This window comes from Mercurialis annua, linkage group LG7, assembly GCF_937616625.2.
Source record: "Mercurialis annua linkage group LG7, ddMerAnnu1.2, whole genome shotgun sequence".
Classification (NCBI taxonomy): Eukaryota; Viridiplantae; Streptophyta; class Magnoliopsida; order Malpighiales; family Euphorbiaceae; genus Mercurialis; species Mercurialis annua.
The window spans coordinates 8339087-8364860 of NC_065576.1; the positions used below are offsets into that span (position 1 = coordinate 8339087).

Sequence of the window (25774 nt, forward strand, 5' to 3'; positions counted from 1 at the left end):
GGTTTTTATTATTTTAAGGCCCAATTTCTTTGAAATTCTATTTTACATTTTTTTTTAGATCTTGATTATTAGAATTTTTGAAATGCATAGAATTTTTGAAATTCTAACGGCTAAAAGGAAACATGCCGTGAATTTTTAGAATTTTAATTTTTAGACCCACCATGGTGAAAGCTAAAATTTTTAAATTTTGGCTAAAAGAAATATATATAAATGGCTTTATCCCTCAAAAGCCAATTATATAGGGGGCATTGTTTGCACCAAAATTAAAAATATGGCTAAAAGGCCATAAAAGCCCATATTTCTTTAAAAAGATAAAAGAGTACTGTGAATAATTGACTTCGGAGGTTGATTTTCAAAGGTTAATTTCTAGAGGTTGACTAATTTTGACTTCAGATGTTGGTCTCCAAAGGTTGGTCTCTAGAGGTTGACTAATTTTTACTCTAGAGGTTGATTTTAGAGGTTGAGTTCTAGAAGGTGACTTCCAGAGGTTGATTTTTAGAGGTTGACTTCTAGAAGGTGATTTCCAGAGGTTGGTTAGTTATTCCTAACAGATTCAAAAAGTCCAAGTCCATTTGCAGAAGATTAAGCCCAAATTTAAGATGGCCATTAAATATTAACTTAAATAGCCCATAAGCCCAAGAAGTCCATTCCAGAAGAAAAGAAGTTAAAAAGCACGTGCAGCAGAAACAAAACACGATTGACAGTTTTTGAAAGTGGGGAAGAACGTGTGCAGTTGAAACATGAAGCAGTAGTTTTCAAAGGAAAAAGCTATAAATAAGAGAAGAGCAGCCAATTTGCAACCCCCGATCAAATCCAACAAAAACCAGCCCAAAGGCAAAAACACTCAACACTTAGCATTTCAATTTTCTTCAATCAGTAAAGAACTTTACGATTGAACTTCTGCAATTTCTACACAAACACCTGTACTTTCATTTCATTCAATTAGTAAACACATTTACTGTTGAATTTCATATTTTCTATTTAAGTTCTTAGCATTACTCGTTGGAGTACTTGTAATAAGGTTAACCAGACCTCAATTGCTTGTTTAAGAAGTCAAGTTTTTACAAATTGGAATCCGCTTCCTGGCACGCCCGCATTTCACACGCTTGTTGTTACAAACGCAAAACGCCAGTAACAACTGTGTTAGTATACATGGCAATTCCAGCTTCCCACTCAGCAAAAATGTTCCAAATAATATCAATATATTGATTGGCCAAAATGTTCGTTGATGACATTGTCAAGATTGAAAGTTTATGTTATACTTGCAAATTAGGTCAATATTAGTTATTTTATTTACAATTAACCCTATCATTATTACTCTTTCGTACCAACAAAGACTACTAAAAGCATTTGGCGCTCTGTCAATAATTTTTGTTTTCGATATTTGATTCATTTATGTGATACTCCCTCCGTCCCAATAGAGTTGTCCACTTTAAAAATTCTTTTTGTCCCAACTCTTGTTCACTTTCAAAAAGTAACAACTTTTACACGCAATTTTCCTATATTATCCCTATTTAAAATTTACTAGTAAAAATAAATTATAAGTGGACTTTATATTAAATAAGGATATGACAAGAAAAGTAATGGAAAAATTATAAATTCCATAATAATAATTGTTTTCTTAAACACTGTGATAAAGGTAAAGTGGACAATTCTATTGAAACGGAGGGAGTATATATTATTGTTTTGTTCAAAAATACTAGTATTTAATTAATATAGTATGAAAGGAGCTCGTAAAATAAAGTGTGCAAATTAGATCATGAACTCCTTTAAATTGCTTTACACTACTATACTCCTATATAATAGAGGTGTCATATGTTTGGCAAATAAGGACTTAAATAGCAATTTATTTTTTCAATTTGTAAATAATGGACAGTCATATAAATTAATTTTCTGGATAAATCACACAAAAAATTGGTGATTATGATCAATTAACTCCATTTTAACAATTTACTCCCTCAACTTGTAAGATAATTTGCCAAAATGAGATTAATTGACTATAATTATCAAATTCATAACTGATTTGTCCATAAAATAAATTTATATATATTAATTTGCCATTGTTTATAAATTGTAGGGGCAAATTGCTACTTAAATAGTCAAATAAACTCTTAATGAAATAAAAGAAAAATGCATAAGGTTTAATGTGATATGAATAAAAGTAAAAAGAGTTTAATTGAGTGAAATTAAAGTATAAGAGTCGAGTCCAATAAAACAAACGAATAAAAATATAAGGTCTTAAAATATGTTTAGCCTAGCATATCTGCTTGGTCATAATATAGATATTTGTTAACTGTTCTGTGTTTACAGCGGGGTGGTGGCGCAGTTGGCTAGCGCGTATGTCTCATAGCTTCTGAGTTATCCTGAGGTCGAGAGTTCGAGCCTCTCTCACCCCAGTTTGTGTTTTTTCTGCCAAAAATATTTTTTTATTGTTATTTGGTTAATGTCTTATTTTTGCGGATTAAGTCAATTTAAACAAATATTTTCAATTTTTTTATATTTAATCCAATTTTACATTTACCATATCAAGTTGTGGCTTTTAATTTAAAAATAAATGTAACTAACTACTCCCTCCGTCCCGTTTAAGAAGTCCCATATTCCATTTTGGGACGTCCCATTTAAAAAATCACATTACTATTTTTAGAATTTTTTCCATTGAATACCCTATTTTACCCTTATTTTAGTTATCTTGAAAGAGTTCTATGAAAAATTTCACTATCATTAATAGGGATAAAACATGAAAAAACAAGAATAATTAATGTTTTCTTAATCTGTGTGTAAAGTCAAATGAGACTTCTAAAGTGGGACGGAGGGAGTAGTTTTTTAGGTGACTAATAATTCAGTTCAATTTTTAGATGAAAAGTTACCATTTGTAATTAAAATATATTGACTCAATTATGACATGGCTAACATGTGGTAAATTTTAAATATTTTTTAAAATGATCGTAAATAACGCAATTATAAAAATATTAGTTAATAATTTCACCCGTAAATTGTCAATATTTTTAAAACATTAAACCTATTATTTTTGGTATAACTCATTTTTCATCAACTTTATTCAAGCAAACATTTTCTCTTGATTAATGCTTTTAATTTAGGATTAATTGTAAATTAAATCATGAACTTTACCCTAATTTGTAATTACAATACGAATTTAAAAATTTGCATATTAGTAACCAACTTTTATTTTTTTGACAAATTGGCACACAAATTTAAAAAACACACTGATGTGGATATTGTACTGTATCGCCACGTGTCGTTGTATGATTGGCCGGTGTATTAATTTGCCAAAAAATAAAAATTGGTTACTAATTTTTATTATAAAAAGTTAAATTTAAAATTCTTATCTATTACAGTTTGTCTATTTCAAATTGAAAATTTAAGAGAATTATGATTATTTATTATAGCCAGGAGTTATTCAAAATTCAAAGCCTATGATGTTGCCCCTTTTTTTTCTCAAATTGAAAATTTAAAAAATAATAATACTATATAACCCTCCTTTTTAACCCACCTTCTTTAACTCATCTTATGTGACATTAAAAGAGTGGATCAATTAAAAATTGAAATTTAAAATATACACTTTTGCAGGTGGATTTGACGAATTAAATGCTGCCACGTAAGGAGGGATAACGAAGATTGTACAAAATAATGGGTTAAATAGCATTTTCTTTAAAAAAGGTTCTCCCTCAATAGAAAGTCATATATGAATTATCTATTACATGTAGCTTATTCTAATTGGGGTCTTCAAAGATTGTCTATTAACAATAACTTTTATTATAACAAAAGTAAGATAAAAATGTACGAAAAACATCTATCTTGTAGTCCCTTCTAATTATATTTCGACTTTATAAAATTATAACTTTATCTAAATTTGCATTTTTTACTTTTAATTGTACCTAACATTTTAAATTGGACTCTTTTCTACTCGAAAAAAAATTATAAATAATTAATTTGAATTTTATTAATCAAAAAATAAAGAATGAATGATTTATTTAAATTTTTTTTACAGTAAAAATATATCAATTTAGTATTTGTTGTTACAATGAAAAATGCATAGCTAGAAAAAATTAGTGAGTTTATAAGGTTAGAGATACAATTTAAAGACGCTAAAAGAGACTTGTTGTTTAAGACATTTTACTTAAAAGTAAATAGATAATATGTTTTAATTAAAACTCCATAATAATGCTTATTTAATATGGCTCAAACACTATAAAAACTGGACAGTAAACTGTTAAATTATAGGTTTAAAATTTTCCACGAACGCTTTTCTTTCTATTATGAAAATAAAATAAAATGTTAGTGCCTTAATTTGCAAAAAGTGTCCACTAACATTAAATATATTTACAATTTTGCATCCGATGCGCATTTATGGAGACGGAGACAAATAACTGTGGAATATACTCCCTCTGTCCCATTTTAGAAGTCTCATTTGACTTTACTTAAGAAAACATTAATTATCTTTGTCTTTTCATGTTTTTTCATGTTTTGCCCCTATTAATGATAGTGGAATTTTACATAGAACTATTTTAAGATAACTAAAAGAGGGGGTAAAATAGGGTATTCAATAGAAAAACATTCTAAAAATAGTAATGTGACTTTTTAAATGGGACATCCCAAAATAGAATATGGAACTTTTTAAACGGGACGGAGGGAGTATGCTTCTACTCTTCACAGCTTTATGGTTATGCCAAATTGCCAATGACCAGACAGAATATTTATTTTTAGGTAAAAGGTACAAAAAAATTCTCCAAGTTTATCCAAAAATACAATACAGCCCCTTAACTTATTTCTGGCACAAATAAACTCTCACAGTTCTAAAATCAAACAAAAAACCTCCTCCGTCCATGACTTCGACAAACAGACATTAAATTTGTTGCGTGAAACTAGAAAAAAATAGTTCTAAAACACCCTTAATTTTTAAAATACTTCCCAAATTCATTTTTCAATTTTTATTTTATTATTTCACCTTCATAAAAGATCCAAAAATACCCTTAACTTAAAATACATTCAACCAAACCCTCTTATCCACTAATTTAAAAAAAACAAAAAAAAAATCATATTTTCCGGCACCTGCCACAATCCGTCATCGGAAGACCAACACCTGCTGGTCTTCTCATGGGAAAGACAGATTTGTCTTCCCCAAAGGAAGACCAGCAGCCAGTGGTGTTCCCCGAAGGTTTTGGGGAACACGATCTGTCTTTCCCATGGAAGACCAGCAGCTGCCGGTGGTGGTCTTCCATGGGGGAAGACAGATCGTCTTCCCCATGGTTGGGTTTTGGGGAAGACGATTTGTCTTCCCCATGGAAGACCAACATCTGTTGCTGGTCTTCCATGGTTGGGTTTGGGGAAGACGACCTGTCTTCCCCCATGGTTGGTTTTGGGGAAGACGATTTGTCTTCCCCCATAATTGGTTCTTGGGGAAGACGATTTGTCTTCCCCCATGTGCTGGTCTTCCATGGGTGTCTTCCCCCAATAAAAAGGAAGACCAACAGCTGCTGGTCATCCATCGTCTTCCATGCTCGTCTTCCATAGAAGACGAGCGGCTCATTGCTGGGAGAGGACGGCGACGGCGGCGCCGGAAATGATTAATTTAATTTTTTGTCAAAAAGATATATAAGTATTATTTTGGTAAGTGTTTTAAAAATTAAAGGTATTTTTGAACTTTTTATGAGGGTGAAATAATAAGAAAAAAAATTGAAATATGAATTTAGTAAGTATTTTAAAAATTAAGGATATTTTTGAATTTTTTTCTAGTGTCACGTCTTCAATTTAACGTCTGTTAGTTAAATTCATGGACGTAGATGTTTTTTTGTTCAATTTTAGAACTGTGAGGGTGTTTTTGTTCGATTTTAAAACTGTGAGGGTTTATTTGTGCCAAAAATAAGTTAAAGTACTCTCTTATACTTTTGGATAAACTTGGAGGTTTTTTGTACTTTTTGCCTTATTTTTAAGTATTTCACAATTTCTTAGAATATACTCTCTATAGTTCCTTTCAAAAGGATAGATAATTTTACATATAAATTAAAAAATAATAATTACTATTACTATTATATTATTTTATTTTTATTAATAGCGTCTTCTAATTTATAAATAGTGTAACTCATTATTAATTTTAACAAAAGAAAATAGAAGTAAAAAAATTACATATAAAAAAATAAAAAAATTACACATAAACTTTTAAAATGTGATAGTTAAAAATATATGTCTTTTTTAAAACGGGTTAAAAGAAATAATTTTTTTATTAGTGAAATTATTTTTCATGCATGAGATTACTGGAGCAGTGGAAATCGCTATGGCATGATGAAATGCACACTATCTTGGCTAAATCCATCATGACGTGCTTGTACTATAATTTTCGTTTCACTTAATATTTAACGAATATTTTGCATATCTTTAAGTAACTATGTTGTATTTTCATGGTGGCTTAATCACTCAAAACCCTCTCACATTTATCCTCTTTTGCAAATAACCCTGAACTAGGAATTTCTCCAATTTTATCCTAATTTGGCCTTTTATGTTTTAATTGTACCCCAAAACATTAAATTGACCTCTTTTCACTTATAAAAAAATTTAAAATAATCTTTTTTATTTATTTTTTTTAATAATATTAGAGTCTAATTGAAATATAGGCTAAAAATGGGGAATTATTTTAAACTTTTTTTCAAGTGAAAAAATGTCAATTCAATGACTTAGGGTACAATTGAAACATACAAGGGCAAATTAGGGTAAAATTGAAAAAAATTCTACGTCGGGGTATATTTACAAAAGGGGATAAAGGTGGGGGTTTTTGAGTGATTAGGCCTTTCATAGTTTTTATGTGGGTAAAATTTGAAGCGTGTAATCAAAATTGAGTAACTTCGCTAAATATTAAGGCTATTATTTGTTTTAAAGTTCTCATACAGTTAGCTTTTATTTCACTTTATCTTTTAGTAAATATTATATTTAAATAGCCTTTTAACTATCTGTTTTGTGCATATGTGATCCTTCTATGGACAAATTACACGGTACAAGCACTATTTGCCAACTCATTTTCACACTCGTATATACGTAGTCTAACATATTAGTCATGTCTTGTGATTTTTATTAACTTACTGACACATCTAGTCTAACAAATTTTTACATGTTAGTTTTATCATTGTTGTGTTCCCCTTTTTAAATTTGTGTCTTGTTAAAGTTCGAAAGTTTTTATAAGATAATTGAATGCGCCGTGTTCGTGTTAATCCTAGTAGTATCAACATGGGGGAATCAAATTGATCCACCAATCCATTTTAACACCCCTAAGTCTAACCTATATAATCAAATACATTTTTACTACTCAATCTTTACCCAAAAAAACATCTAAATCATCTTAATATAATGATGATATATTAAATATTTAATGGTTTTTGAAAAGACTTGATATGTTATTATTGTATGTATTTACAACCGAATCGGCCTATTTATATACAAACTAAAAATATACCAAAGGATTAAAATAACCAAAAGTCATTCCTTAATCTCTATCTAATAACTCTAACATTAATATCCATTTGAACAATATATATAAACTTTTCAAATTTTTTAATACTCTCCCTCAAGTTGGAGCATGAAGATTACGAATGCCTAATGTACGAAGGAAAAATTCAAATCGTTCTCTCCCAAAAGCGTTAGTGAATATGGCTGGTATATAGTTGCTCACTACTTCGAATATATATGGTATTTTTCAAGCCACGTTGTATCTGGTCCCATACAAAAGTGACAATCAACTTAGTTATGTTTTCTATGTTCATGGAAGACTGGATTAGTGGCAATATGCATCACTGCTTAACTGTCACAAAACAATGGTACCGAGACACCATGAGGAACTCCTAGTAACAATAACAATCCTTTAAGCAATTAATTTTACACACAATGGTAGCCATAACACAATATTTGGCTTCTACTGACGAGCGTGATACCTAGAAAAATTATATACCCTGTAAGTGATCGCCTAGTTGATGGACAACCACCCCAATCAAAATCACAATAAGGCGCTTTTTCGCCTTCTCTTCGCTCTGGACAGGAGCGTTAGTGGACATGGGGCATCTTAGTAGTCAATTACCTGATACCTGAGCAAGAACTTTCAGGTGAAAGAGCGATCACTCAGCAATGAACACTAACTGAAAGCGGCCTTCTTCTTTCATCTGGCACCACATTGCTTTATAGTCAGATAGGAGCAAAGTAAAGTCATGGAGAGGATACGGAATGATGCAATAACAACAACTACGTACCTTTAGGATAATTGGTTGCAGATGTTCATAAAGTTGAAGATTGAATTTTGACAAAAGGAAAATGTCTTGTCCGGGACTGCCCTTTAAGTAACAAAAAATTCATATTTTTGCCTCCCAATGTTCCTTCCGAGGTTGCTACATAAATTGAAATAACATGTGTACTCCATATGCCAATTCAGGTCGAGTGAAGTATATCAATCTCCATTCTAATCTTTGAAACTTCTCTGGTTCATCTAGCAATTTACCTTTTGCTAAGACAAGATGATGGTTCTGTTCCATGGGTGATTTAGAGGGCTTAGCACCTAACAAGCCAGTGTCATTAATAATGTCCAATGCATACTTACAATGACATAAAAAAATTACATTCGCATTCCATGCTACTTCCACACCCAAGAAATGTTTTAAGACACCTAAACGTTTCATATGAAACATTTACTCAAATAGGATTTCAGATTGACAATGATGTGTTTCTTATTTCCCGCAACAATGAGATCATCAACGAATATCAGGACTAGTAAATGTGTTTCACCATGATGTAATCCACAAACCGATTCTACTCCACCACTCAATGAAAGATTGAGATTTTTTTTAATCCACTAATGGGGATGTTTTGAGTTTAACATCAAAATAAGGCAAAGAGTGTTTTTCCAGAGCTAAACACAAATTCATAAAGTGATTTCACAAGGCTAATCACGAACCTACAAATACTAAATAATTAATCAAAGATTGATTATCAACGACAACAACAACAAAAGCAATCAATTAAGTTGATGCACCATAAATTAGAGAGATATGGAATTGATTTCAAGAGAGTAGAGTTGTTGTATGTAGGAGTGAGCAAAAACCGACCCAGACCATAAAACCGAACCAAACCAAACCAAACTAATAATGAAGGTAGAGTGGTTAAAATGGTTTATGTGGAGAGGTTTGGTATAGAAATCTGAAAAATCTCGGTTAATGGAGGTGATTTGGTTTCTGCCCCCGGTTAACCGAACCGAACCGAAAACCGACGTCAAAACGACGTCGTTTTGTAAATATGTAAAAATACTATAAAAACCTCCATTATAAACCTTACCCTAATATTTTTCTCACTTATCAGCCGCCTCCCTCACTCGTTACTTTCCAGAAACCCTAAAACGCTCCCAATTTTCTATGCTCTCTGATTTATCTCCTCACTCGTTTGCTCTTGAAACCCTAAAATGCTCCCACTTCCTCTCGAATTCCATGGCTGTCTGTCTCTTATCTTTCTCTCTAAACGATTCTAAGCCTAAACTTCTTTGATTTCCAGCGATGAATCTCCACAAACGATTCTAAGTCTTAAACGATTCGTCTTTCTATTGATGGCTCTATATGTCTCTGTAAATGATTCTAAGTCTTGATTGAAGTCTCTGTGAACGTTTCTAAGTCTTGAAGTTCTTCGATTTCTGTTCTGTTTAACTCTATTCCAGCAAAGTTGTTTAATTTTCTGATTCACAGGGGTTCAATCGAAGAAACTCTAAGATAAAGTGTGACTTATCTAAGGATTTTAAACGTTTTTTATTCAGTATTGATTTCTGTTTCATATTTCTAACATATTTTTTGGTTTCTCTTTTGTCTGATGCAGATTTAGTAACCCTTTACAAAGAGACTTGACTATAAGGTAAATATTTGATCAATACTATACTTTGAGTTCTGCTAAGACCTTTTGGTTCTGGGTTTTCCATTTGTTAATATCATTTCTCTGTTTGATTCTTATTTTTCATGAACTATTGGTGGTGGTGGTTATTTGCAAAAGCTCTTGTGTGTGGAAGCTTTAAAACCGACCCAAACAGGTAATATGTTGCCTGTATATATGTGTTAAGGTTAACTGTGTTATTGATTGTTGAATCTTATTGAGTTTTGAATGATGATTTCCATTCTATGTTGTGTTCAGATGGACCCTGATGTAGAACAAATGGTTGTCCAAAAGGCAGGAGATGATGGTCAACCCATCGTTTTCCAAGGAGCTTCTCCTGTCCGTGATGGACAACCTGTGGATGTGGAAGTGGAAGGAAATAATGACCCTGTTGCTGTACCAACGACTAATGTGGAAGCAAATATTAAAAAAAGGAAAGAAGGGCAACAAAGATCAGTGGTATGGGAGCATTTTGACACAATTAAAGACAGCAAAGGTATCATTATTCAAGCGAAGTGTCGCTACTGTGCTCGCATATATAATTGCCATGCTAAAAAGAATAGTACTTCTACACTTAGAAGTCATTTGATTAGATGCACTAAGCACCCACATAGTATAAAAACTAGGCATGCTTTGTTATCTTTTCAACCTGTAAATGTGGAAGCTGGATCTGCTGGTCATGAAATGTTTTCTGTTGCTGCATGGAAGTTTGACCAAGAACTTACTAAGAAAGTTGTTGCATACATGATAATTGTCGATGAATTGCCTTTTAAGTTTGTTGAGAAACAGGGGTTTAGGCGATTAATGAGTCTTGCTTGTCCTATGTTCAAAATGCCCTCTAGGTGGACTGTTAATAGGGACTGTTATAGCCTGTTTGTTGAGGAGAAATTAAAGCTGAAACAATTTTTTAAAACAAATTCTCAAAGGGTTAGTTTTACAAGTGATTCATGGACATCTAATCAGAGATTGAATTACATGTGCATTACTGCTCATTTTATTGACAATGACTGGAAGTTACATAAAAGGATTATTTCTTTTGTTCCTTGTTCTAGGCATAAGGGTGAGTATTTGTCTAAGTCTTTGGAAACTTGTTTGCAAGAGTGGGGCCTAAAGAATGTTTTCTCTATTACTTTGACAATGTTGAAAATAATACTGCTGCTATGGTGTTTTTTATGAAAAAGATGTTGAGTTGGGGCACTACACCAATTAGACGTAAGTATGCGCACATGAGATGTATTTCACATATTCTAAATCTGACTGTGTCTGAAGGTTTGAAAGAGTCTGGTCCATCTTTTGAGAAGGTTAGAAAGGTTGTTAGATATATAAAGAACGCACCTCTTAGGCTAAGCAAATTTAAAGAATGCAAAGAGACAGTTGATAATCAATGTAAGGTTTCTTTATGTCTTGATGTCCCAACTAGATGGAATTCAACATACTTGATGTTAAATACTGCTTGTATGTATCAAAAAGTATTTGAAGAATTTGATGCTGTGGAAGCATGTTACAGAAAAGATTTGGGTGATAATGTGCCAAATTCACTTGATTGGGAAAATGTTAGGCAATTATATACCATGTTAGAATGTTTTTACAAAATGACCTTGAGAATTTCTGGTTCTCTGTATGTCACTTCTAATAACCATTTAAATCAGATTTCTGACTTGTCTACCATTTTGCAAGACTGGGTGGGTTCTAGTGATGAGTCAGTAAGGTCTATGGCGATTAGAATGAAATCAAAATTTGATAAGTATTGGGGTGAGCCATTAGTAATGAATAAGCTGATATTCTTTGCTAATATTTTAGATCCTCGTGATAGAATTGTCTACATGGAATATACTTTGACTCAAATGTATGGTTCTCATGATGGTAAATGGTTGTATAATTGTTTGATGGAGGATTTGCTTGAGCTGTTTAATGACTATGATGTGGTTTATAAGAAAGAACTGGCTATTAGTGGTCAGAATACTGTCTCACCAGAAACTCTTGGCCAATCCTCCCAAGCAAATTCTGTTTTAAAGGAGAGATTTCTGCAGCAAATGATGGAGAGTGGTGGTGTAAGTGGAAGCAAGAAATCTGAATTGGATATATACCTTAGTGAGGCAGTAGTTGCAAATGATTTGAAATTTGATATTCTGAAATGGTGGAAGTTTAATTCTGAGAGATTTCCTGTCCTCTCTAGAATGGCTCGTGATATACTTGCAGTACCAGTTTCCACAGTTGCTTCAAAATCAACATTTAGCACTGGTGGAAGAGTGCTTGATGATTTCAGATCTTGTCTGACTCCTAGAATTGTGGAGGCATTAATATGTACTCAGGACTGGCTGAGAGACCAATCCAAACCTGTTTTAGTTGAGGAAACATTGGAGGAGCTAGAGAAATTTGAAGAAGGTGATCTCTTATTTTTTTTTACTAGTTTTGCTTATTTCTTCATAATCCTTCAAGTATTAACTGCTTACATTGGTTTTCTTTTCAGGTTTTCAAGACCCAACTAATGCTATGAATGATAACTGTTTGTCCTTATGTCCCTGTTTTATTTACTTGATGTTTATTTCTTCTGGGCATGCTGCTGGTGGATGTTTGTCCATGTCTTCCTCTGATTTCTGGGCCTGGTGGAAGCCTTTGCTGCTTCTGTTGTTTATTGGATACATTTCTGAAATCTGATGCTCTATAATTTATGTTGCTGCCTACTAGTAATGATAGATTAGCATAGATAATATGATATCTCTGTCTTTTTGCTGCCTGATTGTTTGTCCCTTTGTTCATCTGATGCTTTGTGGTTTGGTGTTTGATTTCTCTGTCATTTTGGCTTATTGGCAATGTTGATGCTTCCACAATTATTGAGTTTAATGCTATAGGTTGTAACTGTTGAGGCACTTGTTTGTTGCCACCTTTAATGACCTTTTAGTGTTTTGCTTGAAATAAGTTCATATCTGAGCCTTTAAGCATACGACAATGTTAAGATCTTGGTTTACCTATTTTTGGTAGATTCATTCTGTTATGCTTCTGATATTTGTCTTGTGCTAATCTATCATTATTATGTTTGAGTTGAGGCAATGATGAAGCTTCCACAAATTGAAGTCTAAATATGACTTGACCATTAACTGTGCGACATTTCTGTTGCCTTTTAAAAGAGTTGAGTCATTATGTGACTTACAATCTATGAATTCTGAGCCTTACATTTTATTATTTAGCTATCTAACTAGGTCAACTTTTGTATATTTGTAAAAACTTATTACTTTTTTCCTGTTTTGTAATCTGTTTTGCAGGAGATTACATTCATTTTTGTTCGACTGATCTATAGAGGCTTTTTGGAAAGCAGAAGCTTCTGAAGATGGTAGCATGATTCATGACAGAGCTCAACTGTTTATAGTATTTTTTTGAATGATTTACAGCAATTTTTTGGATGCCTAAATCAGTTAGAGTGGTACATTTTTTGCATAGCCTATACAATTTATGAACTGTAAATTTGTAATACTAAATTAGTGAACTTTGGTATTGTAACTAAATATAGAACATAGGCTGTAATTTTTGGGGAAAAACTTGGTAAATTTGGCCTATTAGGCTTTTGATAGTTGCCATTAATACAAGTGAATATTTTTAGATTCAAAGTTGGTTTTTGTATTGATTTTTTGAATGGTGAACCGACCAAACCAAACCATAAATAACCGAAGTTTCGGTTCACCGAACTGAAGAAACTGCAAACCAAACTAGCAAAGTTTGGTTTCTAAGTTAGGGGGTGTGGTTTGGTTCGGTTATGAGGGTTTGCACACCGAACCGAACCGTGCTCACCCCTAGTTGTATGAATGTTTAACAATATAAATGTGGTGGTTGAAGGGTATTTATAATACCCAACAACTCTCCTACATTTCATTCAAGTTATGACAAAATGTTTTGCAGATTCTAGCCATGTCACGCCGCGATATTGTCAATTTTCTCTAAAAGTAAATGTTGGACCCCCAACGGTAACCTATGTAACACTCGTGACATAGGGGTGTTTCTTCCGCGAAGATCAAGCCCAACTCATATGCCTTCCCATGCTTTGGATCGCGCCCGTGAAAGGGCTGAGTCACACCCATGATAGATGTATCGCGCCCGCGACTCCCATATGTCACGGGCGCAGAAACCTTGTTGTTTTTACGAATTCCGGAAATTTCAATTCTCGCTAGAAGACTCTAAATTGATCCACTATGGTTTTTATAGATTCATACATAGTAGTAAACAATATTAGAACCTTTAAATTGATTGTCAAAGTAAAAATTAGGATAAATAGGACTTGGTCCAACATGATCATCCCCTTCCGGGATGTGTTCAAATTTAAAGGCTAATTTTTTATCGTCTGATCCGACTAGGAGCAGTAAAAGCTCGGAGATCTCGGTATTCATGAGAAAAAGATCAATTAATTTATGGGCTTTTATGGGTTTTTCAATTACATATGCTTTAAAGATCAATTAATTTTTTTTTCACAAACTCAAATAATTGAATTCTATGAAAATTAGAAAGAAATCAAACATTTTCTCACAAATCCAAACAATATATCATAGCAAGGATTAAATTCAAAAAAGATATCACCCTACTTTTCATAATAAGCATTCAAAATTATAAGTATTTGGTCGGTTCTTTTTTAACCGAACCGTTAACCGATAACCGAAAATTTATATTTTTTATCCGAACCGACCGAATGAAAATTTATCACCGAACCAAACCGACCGAAATTCATCGATTCGGTCGATTTTTTCAAAACTTTGCTCACCCCTACTTTTGTCGTTGGCGGTAGCCATCTTCTTTATCGCATTATTTACCTAGAATAAAATAAATAGTCGATTCATATCTTTTTTTTTGTTTTTTGTTGGTAAATTTATCGACGAGACGCATAAATTTCAACATATATACGCATTAAGAATCAGAAAGAGATCAAGATCTTTTAAAACTGAAGATAAAATCGTTTAAAATTTATACCCCCTCCGTCCCACAAAAATAGGCCATTCGGACAAATACGGGAATTAAGAAAAATATAGTTAGATTAGTTAAAATTAGTTTTTTTATGCATTTTTTTATTTTTAGCTTTTAATTAATTTTTAAATAAATAAATAATATATTGATGACTAATTTTTGTATTTGTGTATTTTGCATTGGTATTAAAAATTGACATTTACTCCACATTGAAACATGGAGAAATTAATTAAGTTGAAGATAACAATGTATATTATTAGGGGTAACTAAGACCTTTAGTTTTAAATTACTAACCAAAAATAGAAGGTGGCCTATCTTTGTGGGACGGAAGGAGTACTAGTTTTGTTTTGATACTTTTTATTATGATGATTGTCTTTTTTATTTTTATTTTATATAAGTTTTTTGGTCCTTTTTATATGAAGGGTTTATTTGTTCCCTTTTTATATAGAGTTCATGACTTTTCTGTTAGACAACGAAAAAGTAAACTTTTATTATGGTAGAACAATTATGCAATATTGATTTATCTTATTAGACGATCTGCGAACAAAGTCTTACATCTTTTTTTTATGTCAAGTTGCTAGAAACAGTTATATACTCTTTTTAAATTCTTACATTTGTCACTATTTGATATTAATGAAAGATTATTTCTTAAGTCGAATTCAATTTCATAAATATGATAATTTTTATTTATAGTTGTGTTAAAAATAAATTTAATTCGATTAGTTAAGTATTTTGACTTATTTAAAAAATATACTTTGTACAATTAAGGTTATTGGTCAAACAAATCCAAACGTTTCACCTTTTTAGCGATTTAAACCTAACGTTTAAAACGTTAAGAAACAAATTCTAACCTTTTTAATATTTACATTTTATAACCTTATCTCGATTTCCGGCCATTTTGTCACCTTTTTTAAGCTATTGAGTGCAAAAATGCGAAATATTAGGATTAGTTGCAAAATTTTAAATCGTTCAAATTTAATATGCTAATAATATGACTGCTAAGTATACAAATAAGGGCCGAAAAATTATTTGAACAAAGGGTCAATGCGCCCCCTGAGTTTGTGACACAGAGTCATTTAACCCACTTTTAATTTGTTTGAGCAACTAACCCCAAAACTCTTCATTTTTGGGTTAGATAATCCCATAATTTATTTTTTTATTGCAAAAAATAAGTATAATTGGCCGGTTAACAATAATATACCCCTTTTTAAGCTACATGCCTTCTCTCCATTGGCCAGCTTCACCCGACACCGAAGAAGGAAAAACAACCAATCATCCAAACAAACTCATAATATCCTTTCACGTCTTTAAAACATGCTCTACCTATCTTATTTGAAAATAAATCTTTTTTGTTTTTTGGATAATTCATTTTAAATGTCTAGTTTTTAATTTAGTAACATATTAAATTAAATAAATTTTATTCTCTAATTTATTTTTTAAATAAATAAAATAATATTTTAAACACAGTTATAAGATAATAATAAAATATTTATCAAAAGATATAATTTTTTATAAGAGTTAAAATAATTTAATATTTTTTAAAAATAAGTATGTATAAATTAAAGTGATTTGAAACTATTTCAACAAAAATTTATTGCGTTTCTTAAATTTGACATAGAAATATTTAATGCAATTAATTTTGTAGCTTTATAAAAAATAAACACCATCAAATTTAATATTTGTAATTGCTTTACTCCTACAATTTTAAATTATTCAATAGATTTTTGTGAACTCTTACTTTAATAAATCTTTTTTTTTTTGAAATTACTTTAATAAATCTTTGTCACCTCATTTGAATGAATAAAACAATTTAAATAGTACTACTAAATTTAAAAGTATCTTTTTCAAAAAATTATAAATTCAACAGGTATTTTTAATAATAAGTATTTTTGAAAACAACAACGATAATGACTAATTTATTTTTCTCTTTTGTAGTTTACCAAACAAAACAACATAATACCTAATTATCATAAATAAACATGCTAACATAACAGCACGTACCAAACAGATACACAAACAAAAACAAAATGGCCAAGTGTTTTAGCTTCACGGCGTCAAGAGATTCTTGTTACCGTTACTCCTTTAACAGAGCCGGTCTGAAATCATGCACCACCGATCTCAACGACGGCACAATAATCCACTGCTGGACTCCAAAATCCCACAGCCAAACAAAGCCTAATTTACTCTTAATCCACGGCTTTGGCGCCAACGCAATGTGGCAGTTTAACGACGTTATCCCGCCGTTAAAATCCAAATTCAACGTCTACGTACCCGACCTGCTCTTCTTCGGGGATTCCTACACGACCCGACCCGAACGGACCGAGGAGTTTCAGGCGCAGTGCGTGATGGCGGTTATGGAGAGGTTTAAGGTTGAGAAAATGGATGTTTTGGGGCTGAGCTATGGAGGTTTTGTGGCGTATAGTATGGCGGCGCAGTTTAAGGAGCGAGTGGGGCGCGTGGTGCTAGGGTGTGCTGGGGTGTGTTTGGAGGAGAAGGATGTGGAGGATGGGATGTTTAAAGTGAATAGTGTGGAGGAAGCTGCTGATCTTTTGCTGCCGCGAAATCCGGAGAAAGTTAGAGAGCTGTTGAAGTTATCGTTTTATAAGCCGCCGCCGTCTGCTCCGTCGTGTTTTTTAAGTGATTTTATTGAGGTTAGATTTGGGTTTAATTATTTAATTTTAGTTTTTTTTTCTTTGAATTCAATTCAGTTCAGTTCATTTTTTTTTTGCCCTTTAAATTAGTAATACTGAACTCTATCTTTTGAATTGTGAGTTCTTGAATTTAGTCTTAAATTTCAATTTCAATGGGAGATTGAATGAGTGATTTAAAGCATCAATGCGGATCATGATCAATTAGTTTCAAAATTACCGTTGTTAATTGACTATATGGAAAAATTCTTAGGTAGACTCGGTCTACCACGTCATTTTGTAATATTGTAATATTACTATTCAAAGGTGTAAATAAGTAAAAAACGAATTTACAAAATTGCCATCATTTTAATGACGTGTCATAATGTGATAGGTTAGTCTACGGATGACGTGGTAGACCGAGTTTACATAAGAATTTCTCGACTATATGTATCATAAATAGCACAAAATGGCCATCATTTTAATGACGTGTAATAATGTGATAGTCTTAGTTCACGGATGACATGGTGGACTGAGTCTAGCTAAAAATTTCCCCATAAATAGGGGCGGGTTCAGATTTTTTTCAGCCCGAAATTAATTTTTAATTCACCTCCGTATTTAAATAAAAGTTCATTCGGGAATTTTATTTTCTACATTTTATAGAATTTGATACGATGAAGTTATAGAATGAATGAAGTTTGGAATTGAATCAAACAAAGGTAAATGAACAATTTTTCTTAGTAGCTGCAAATTGAAGTTCATGTGCTGCATTTTTGTTATGAAGAATTAAAATGGAATTAATATAATTGCACGGTTTTGAAAGTTGTCGTGAATTTGGCGATATTGACAGGTGATGTGCACAGAATATCGTGAAGAAAAGAAAGAACTGATAGAGGCGTTACACAAGGATAGAAAGCTTTCTAATCTTCCTAAGATAACCCAGGTATTGATCGATACCATATGATATGATTTCGGATTGAACTTGTATTTTCTGATTAGCTTCTCAAGATGGTAGAAATTTCCTTTTTATGCAGCCTACACTTATAGTTTGGGGAGAATACGACCAGATTTTCCCTTTGGAATTAGCACATAGATTAAAAAGGCAAGTTTGATCGTTTACTGATACTTCCATTATTTCCGTCTTTACCATAACATATACATAAAACCCTGAACTATACGATATGAAATAGTTCATTCTCTTATGAGACTGGAACTCGAGATGTTCAAAATTGTTTTCTTAATGAATACCAATTAGACCTCTTGGCGACTGTATAGGCAACTTTAGTATGCTGATTTCAATATCATTTTCTATTAGGCATATTGGTGAAAATGCAAAACTAGAGATAATAAAGAACGTCGGCCACGCGCTCAATGCAGAGAGACCCAAGGAATGGTTCACGCACGTAAAGTCTTTCCTCCTTGATACTCCTCCTACACAAGGAAACCACACAAATGGTCACAAAACAGATTAAAAATGTCCTTCTACGATGCATACTGTGTTTTTTGGAATCATCATTATCTTATTCGAGCCTAGATTTTCCTTTCATGAGTAAGATTCGAAAAATGCTTGAGTTAAATTCAAGGGATATAAACTATTCATTCCCCATTTATTTTTCGATCTTCAATCGCGAGCTAAAACCTTGATTTGAAGTTTTACATTGAGCCATTTTTGTATTGCTGCTAGTTTATTTCTGTTATCAGCTCATGATGAAGGGTCCTGTTGTTGTACTATTTGTTTTTGTACATTAGGTATGTTAATAATTATTATTGGGAGCCTAATTTTTACTTAAAAGAGTTGTAAATTTTTGTATTTTGGAGTATGATATTCTTGGACTGCTATAGATCCTTATTCATGAACTCTACTTGAAGGTACAAATTGTATAATTTCTGTTTTTTGGATTTGAAAAATATTTTAATGAATTTGATTTTATTTAAAAAACATCGAATTTTTGTTTGAATTGGATTTTGGAATTCGTGCCAGTAAAGAGATGATGATTTTCTAAAAATCAACAACACACATGCAAATAGGCAATCAGATTTGGCTTCTACCCTTGACTTATAAATTCATTTCTTTTAAAAATTCCTATCATCTTTTACATTTGTTCACTAAAAACCAATGTTGTCAAAACCGACCCAGTGACGATAGAGGATTAAGAATTTAAAGTTCAACCGGAATTCAACCGGAACTAAACCCGTACTAAAAGTAAATTAAATAGTATTTATATTTGATTATACATTCGTATTTTAGGAAAAAGAAATTATAAAGACAGCAAAACTCAGTATATAATATAAATATAAAGCTTGTACATAAAATATAAAGTAGTCTGATGGTTCCTTAGGTTGCAAGCAGGAGTAATTGAGCAGGGTTTGAATCCCAGTAGGCTAAATTTGACCAGCTTTTGAATTAACCGGCCAAACCGGTATCGGATTTTCCGGTTTAACCGTTCTAAATTGACGGTTAACCGGCCGGTTTAACATAAAAACACCGGTTCTCTTAATTTGAGGGTAATTGGTGTTGCCCGAACCGATAATCTGACCGGTTCGTGGGTTTTTTGGTCGAACCGTCCGGTCCGGTTCGGGTTTGACAACCATGCTAAAAACAATAAAATTTTACAATAATCTTTTATTTTATATGTCGTAAATTACTATAAAATATAATTATATAAAGTAAAAGAAATAAAAAATTTAAATACTCATATTTATATATATTTATTATATAATTTAATATAAATAATATAATATTTAATATTGATTCGATAAATATAACTATAGAAATAAATAAAAGAACAAATAAAACTTCAACATATTGTTGAGGTATAGTGCATATACACGAGTCCATCGAAATCTAGTTGTTTTTTTTATCTCATTCAGGACCATGAACAAAAATGAACTCTGAAATAGCTTTTGTTCACATCTATCTTTTTCAAACTCAATTACAAATTTAAAGTTCTTTGAATGATATGAAAGTACATCAAGACTCACTTCATGCATAGTTCTGTAAGACAAAGTGTATCAAAATGAAAGAGTGAAGAACATTTTGAGTTTGGGTCATTTTGATTATTGGTAATATTCTCAGACTATTAATTTCTCTTAAAAAAATAATAGAGAATGAATATAGTAAAATGAAATGAATATAGTTATTTGGTTTCCCCCTATATTTTAATAATTGTCATTCTCAAAATGTGTTTGAAACACATCATATTTATTTTTACATTTCAAGAACATTAATAAAAATAATGAAATTTCTTTTCTTAAACAGCTATATAACATATAAATATCATGTAATAACTATGATATAGTCATGTAATAGGACTGTAGCTAATGCATGTTAATTTTATTCCACTTATTACAAGTAGGTATTTCCCCACTCTAACTATCTGATTCCATTTTTTTAATTGAACTAGTTTCGCATCACATGTTACGCATGGCTTGTAACGTAATGTAATACCCCAAAATATTTTAAGGTAATTAAGTCGTGCCACGTGTCGAGATTTCTGATAAATTAAATTAAGAAGAATTTAATTTAATTATATCAAAAATTTAGAATAATTTTAATAAGTTAATTAACAGGATCTAAGGATTTAACTTTGGAAATTAATATAAAATAAATTATAAATCCCGTAACGATAATTATTTCGCCAAAATCCGCGAAATAATATATAGTATTAGTCATAAAAGTTTCGAGTCAATCGGAGATCGTTTAAAATTTGGACGCGAATAGATTTTGGACTAAATTGAAACTTTTGAAAAGTTTCAAGGACCAAGTTGCAAATTAGAATTTTTATTGGATTATAAAATATATTTATGAGTTGGATTAAGACTATTAATTATATTTATTAATTACACTGATAATTAAAGTAGTAGTAGTAAATATAATATTATACTAATTAAATAATTAGAATATTAATTAATTTTAATTATATTATAAGTAATTTAGTTTAATTAATATTCTAAATCAATTAATTTAATAATATAATTTTTAGTAGATAATTAAAGAGTTTTAATTATAGATAAAGTCTTTTAATGCCTATGCTATTTTAAAATGTTGAATATTATTTAGTGAAATGGGACAAAAAAACACTCTATTTTAGCGAATTAAATAATCGTTATAAAGTTTAAAATGTTTATGCTATTTTAATGCTTATGCTATTTTAAAATATTGAACCGGTCGAACCGGTGGCCATATACCGGTTCGGACATTGATTTGGATTTTAAAGCATTGGATAGTAAAGAAAAATAAAGCGATATTTTTAAACCTTAAAAAAACACAAGTATATCGATACCATATGATATGATTTCGAACTGAAAACCAATACCATATCATATGATTTCGGATTGAGCTTATATTGTTTTTCTGATTAGCTTCTTAAGATGGTAGAAATTTCATTTTTATGCAGCCTACACTTGAAGTTTGGGGAGAATACGACCAGATTTTTCCTTTGGAATTAGCACATAGATTAAAAAGGTAAGTCTAGTCGTTTAGTGATACTTCCATTATTTCCGTCTTCCCCATAATATATACATAAAACCATGAACTATACAATATAAAATAGTTCATTCTCTTATGTGACTGGAACTCGATATTTTCATATATTTTTTTTAATGAGAATACCAATTAGACCACTTGACGACTGTATAGGCAACTTTAGTAATACTAATTTCAGTATCATTTTCTCTTAGGCATATCGGGGAGAATGCAAAACTAAAGTCTTTCCTCCTTGATACTAATTCACCCTCTAAGAAAGAAAACCACACAAACGGTTACAAAACAAATTAAAAATGTCCTTCTGCAATGCATACAATATGTTATTTGAGCATAGATTTTTCTTTTAAAATTAAGATTCGGAAAATGCTCGAGTTAAATTCAAGGGATGTGAGCTAGAAATTCCCCGTTTATTTGTCGGTCTTCAATCTGGAGGAGCTGAAACCTTGATTTGAAGTTTTATATTGAGCCATTAGACATGTAATCATAATTATAATTATACTGGGAGTCTAATATTTACTTGAAAGAGTTGTAATATTTTATATTTGTAGTGTATGATATTCTTACACTGATATAGACCCTCATTCATAAATTTTACTTGAAAGTAATGCACAAATTGTATAATTTCTGTTCGTTTTGGAACTTGAATGATATTTTAATTTGTAATTTTATTTGAATTGGATTTTGGAAATTTGTGCTAGCGAGCATTTTGGTAAATTACTTTTGAATGCAATCGAGCTAAAAGGTAATGGGTTTTTTTAAAAGAAATCAACTCATATGCAAATAGGCAATCAGATTTGGCTTTTACCCTTAACTTACAAGTTCATTTCTTTGAAAAAGCCATATAATCATGTTTTACATCTATACATTGCTAAAAATAAATAAACTTTACAATTATCTTTAATTTTTCCATGTTATAAATTACTAAAAATAATAATTATATAGAGTAAAAAGGAAAGAAAGACTATACATAGATATATTTTTTGATAATTCATAATTGAATAAATATAATTATTAGATTTACTAATAATTATTATAAAATCAAATATGAATAATATAATTTTAAATACTGATTCAATAAATTTAACTATAAAATAAAGTAAGAATAAAATTTTAACACATTGTTGAGGCTATAGTGTACATACACGAGCATAGTATCGTCCATCGCTATGTGAGTCATCGTAATATTTATTTTTTTACGATCGCAATAATGTCAAAATTGGCGATTTGGTCTCGGTAAAAAGTTACTCCTTATTTAGATGATAATCCTATGTGATAAAACTCTTGACTTTTATTTTTACTGCATCTAATTTTCAGTTTATATTTCATCTCATTCAGAGCCATGAATAAAAATGTATTCCGAGGTAGCCTTTTCATATCATCTCTTTGGAACTCAATCTTAGTGTTCACATCATCTTCTTCGAACTCAGTTTACGGTTTTTTTGAATAATACGAGAGAATATCAACACTCAATACATGTATTAAATTTGTAAAATAAAAATATATCAAAATAGAATAGTGTGAAGAAAAATTTGATTTCCAATCATTTTCATTGTTAATAAAACAGTCCAGTTATAATTTCTTCTCTTAAAAATAGTAAAACAAAATGAATGTAGTAAAATAAAAGGCTTAATTCTTTAAAAAAACCCCACCTTGCACTTTTTTTTCGTTTATATCATAACCTTATAAAAACACCATTTGTACCCAATTTTGGGTTTTTATGTTTCATCTCTACCCAAAAGCATTAAATTGTACTTTTTTCATTTGGAAAAGAGTTTAAAACATACTTTTTTCTATTTTAAAATATACAAATAAATCCTTAAACTTAAAAAACAATCAAATACATCCAAATAATTAATTAATTTTTTTAATTTGATAAAATAAAAAAAAATAAAAAAAAATTATTATTATTTTTAATTTTTTTTGTCGGAAATATTTTTAAAAAAGTTGAAAAAATTAAAAAAGATTCGAAATATTTTTTAAAAAAAATAAAAAAAATTTATTATTTTTAATTTTTTTTGTCGGAAATATTTTTTAAAAAGTTGAAAAAATTAAAAAAAATTCGAAATATTTTTTAAAAAAACTAAAAAAAAATTATTATTATTTTTAATTTTTGAAAAAGATGGTATTTTTGTACTATTAATAACATTAATATCTAATTCGTATATAAGTTAAAAATGAAGAATTGTTTTAAACTTTTTTTCAAATGAAAAGAGTACAATTTAATGCTTTTGGGTAGAGATGAAACATAAAAACTCAAAATTGGGTACAAATGGTGTTTTTACAAGGTCAGGGTATAAACGAAAAAAAATGCAAGGTGGGGTTTTTTTAAGAAATTAAGCCAAAATAAAATGAATATAGTTGTTTGGTTTCCTCCAATATTTTAGTAACTTTTATTCTCAAAATGTGATTAAACACATAATATTTATTTTTACATCTCAAGAACATTAATAAGAATAATGAAATTTCTTCCTAAACAACTGTATAACATAAAAAATATCATATCATTACCATGCTATAGTCATGTAATAGGACTGTAGCTAAAGCATGTTTGTTTTATTCCACTTATAATAAGTAGGAATATCCCCACTCTAACTATTGATAATCTCATCCCATTCATTTAATTATACATATATATCCTTCAACTTATAATCTATATAGATCTAAAAATTTTAAAGGCTGTGCATATATTTTAACTTTTATTTATAGTTTTTCTTTGTATGAAAAAGACCCATCGTTTTTAAAATAATATTGCAAAAATAATAGTTTCCTAATGAGTTTGTGATATATTATGTTGATTGAAAATAATTATAAAAATATTATATTTTTTTAAAGCGATTTGCAAAAATACAGTTTGCACCACAGTCATAATAAAGTGATAAATATTTTTGTCTGGCACCACGGTTTTGCAAACATTAGTGGAAGATATATAATTTGTAGCCGAACAAAGGATGGATTCACCCCTCAACTTGGTATGAAATATCAAATGAGTCATTTTAGAGTGTTTTGGATCAAACTAACCCACAATTTATGTTTTCGTATCAAAAACACCCAAAAAAGTGGGGATATCACTTCCTCTAAACTTTATAAAACCAAATCAATTCACTCCATTTTTCACTGGAAACTGCTTCATTCCACCGCATTCACCGGAAACCGCCGTCAGTTTTTTTTCACTAGATTTTTTTCCGAATAAAATTCTTTTTCCATTATATCGCCGAAGCAGACCCAGGGTCTGCTCAGATCCAGATTGAGGAGCAGATCTGCTTCTCAACGAGGAGCAACAGCTCCTCCGGCGAGGAGCAAATATGCTCCTCGCCGGAGGAGCTAAGGAGGAGCAGTTCAAAAACAAAAAATAAATAAATTTGAGATATTAATTTGTAATTTTTAAAATAATAGGGATTATTTTAAACTTTTAATTAGGAGAGTGTATTTCAAATGCGGGCTGAAAGTGAAAAAAAAATGAGATAAGAGCTTATTTCACGCACTTTGATATAGTTGTAGGTTTGTTTGACCCAAAACCCTGCAACATGATTTTTTTGATATTTCGTGCCAAATTGAGGGGTGAATTGACTCTTTATTTATTTGTAAAATGTGCAAGATCTAAATTTATTTTGTATATATTTTTGATATTATAAACTCATAGTAAACTAATTTGGTTAGTGAAACTTTTATAGTAAATTATAAACTTAAATGTACCAAAAAATCACTAGATTTGCGTGTTTTTAGTATTTAACATCATCTTTTAATTTTGGCATATTTAACATGAACTTTCCAATTGTTTGCAATTAAGACCACGTATGTTTTTCTTTGAAAA

The 25774-nt window shown here is 30.6% G+C and overlaps 2 protein-coding genes across 2 annotated transcripts; both read left to right on the plus strand.

Annotated features, from left to right (window-relative positions):
• Positions 1-8735: 8735 nt before the first annotated feature.
• LOC130014805 (zinc finger BED domain-containing protein RICESLEEPER 4-like) lies at positions 8736-12561 on the plus strand. Its single transcript, XM_056103738.1, has 6 exons — positions 8736-8763; positions 9349-9479; positions 10162-10963; positions 11005-11115; positions 11173-12288; positions 12374-12561. Exons 1-6 carry the CDS (start codon positions 8736-8738, stop codon positions 12559-12561), a joined length of 2376 nt encoding a protein of 791 aa, XP_055959713.1.
• Positions 12562-16818: 4257 nt separating this feature from the next.
• On the plus strand, positions 16819-19287 carry LOC126655845 (uncharacterized). The gene is made up of 4 exons (XM_050350175.2): positions 16819-17501; positions 18328-18420; positions 18512-18579; positions 18793-19287. The coding sequence occupies exons 1-4, from the start codon at positions 16878-16880 to the stop codon at positions 18947-18949; spliced, it is 942 nt and encodes a 313-aa protein (XP_050206132.1). The 5' UTR covers positions 16819-16877; the 3' UTR covers positions 18950-19287.
• Positions 19288-25774: the final 6487 nt, after the last annotated feature.

Excerpts from the sequence above, each read along its gene's own strand:
- LOC130014805 (XM_056103738.1), top strand. The coding sequence starts at position 8,736 with ATGAGATCATCAACGAATATCAGGACTA. Across the intron at positions 8,764-9,348 it reads ATCAACGAATATCAGGACTA|CCGCCTCCCTCACTCGTTAC; the intron begins GTAAATGTGTTT and ends CTCACTTATCAG. Across the intron at positions 10,964-11,004 it reads TCCTTGTTCTAGGCATAAGG|TGGGGCCTAAAGAATGTTTT; the intron begins GTGAGTATTTGT and ends TGTTTGCAAGAG.
- LOC126655845 (XM_050350175.2), top strand. The coding sequence starts at position 16,878 with ATGGCCAAGTGTTTTAGCTTCACGGCGTCAAGAGATTCTTGTTACCGT. Across the intron at positions 17,502-18,327 it reads TTTTAAGTGATTTTATTGAG|GTGATGTGCACAGAATATCG; the intron begins GTTAGATTTGGG and ends CGATATTGACAG. Across the intron at positions 18,580-18,792 it reads TTAGCACATAGATTAAAAAG|GCATATTGGTGAAAATGCAA; the intron begins GCAAGTTTGATC and ends ATTTTCTATTAG.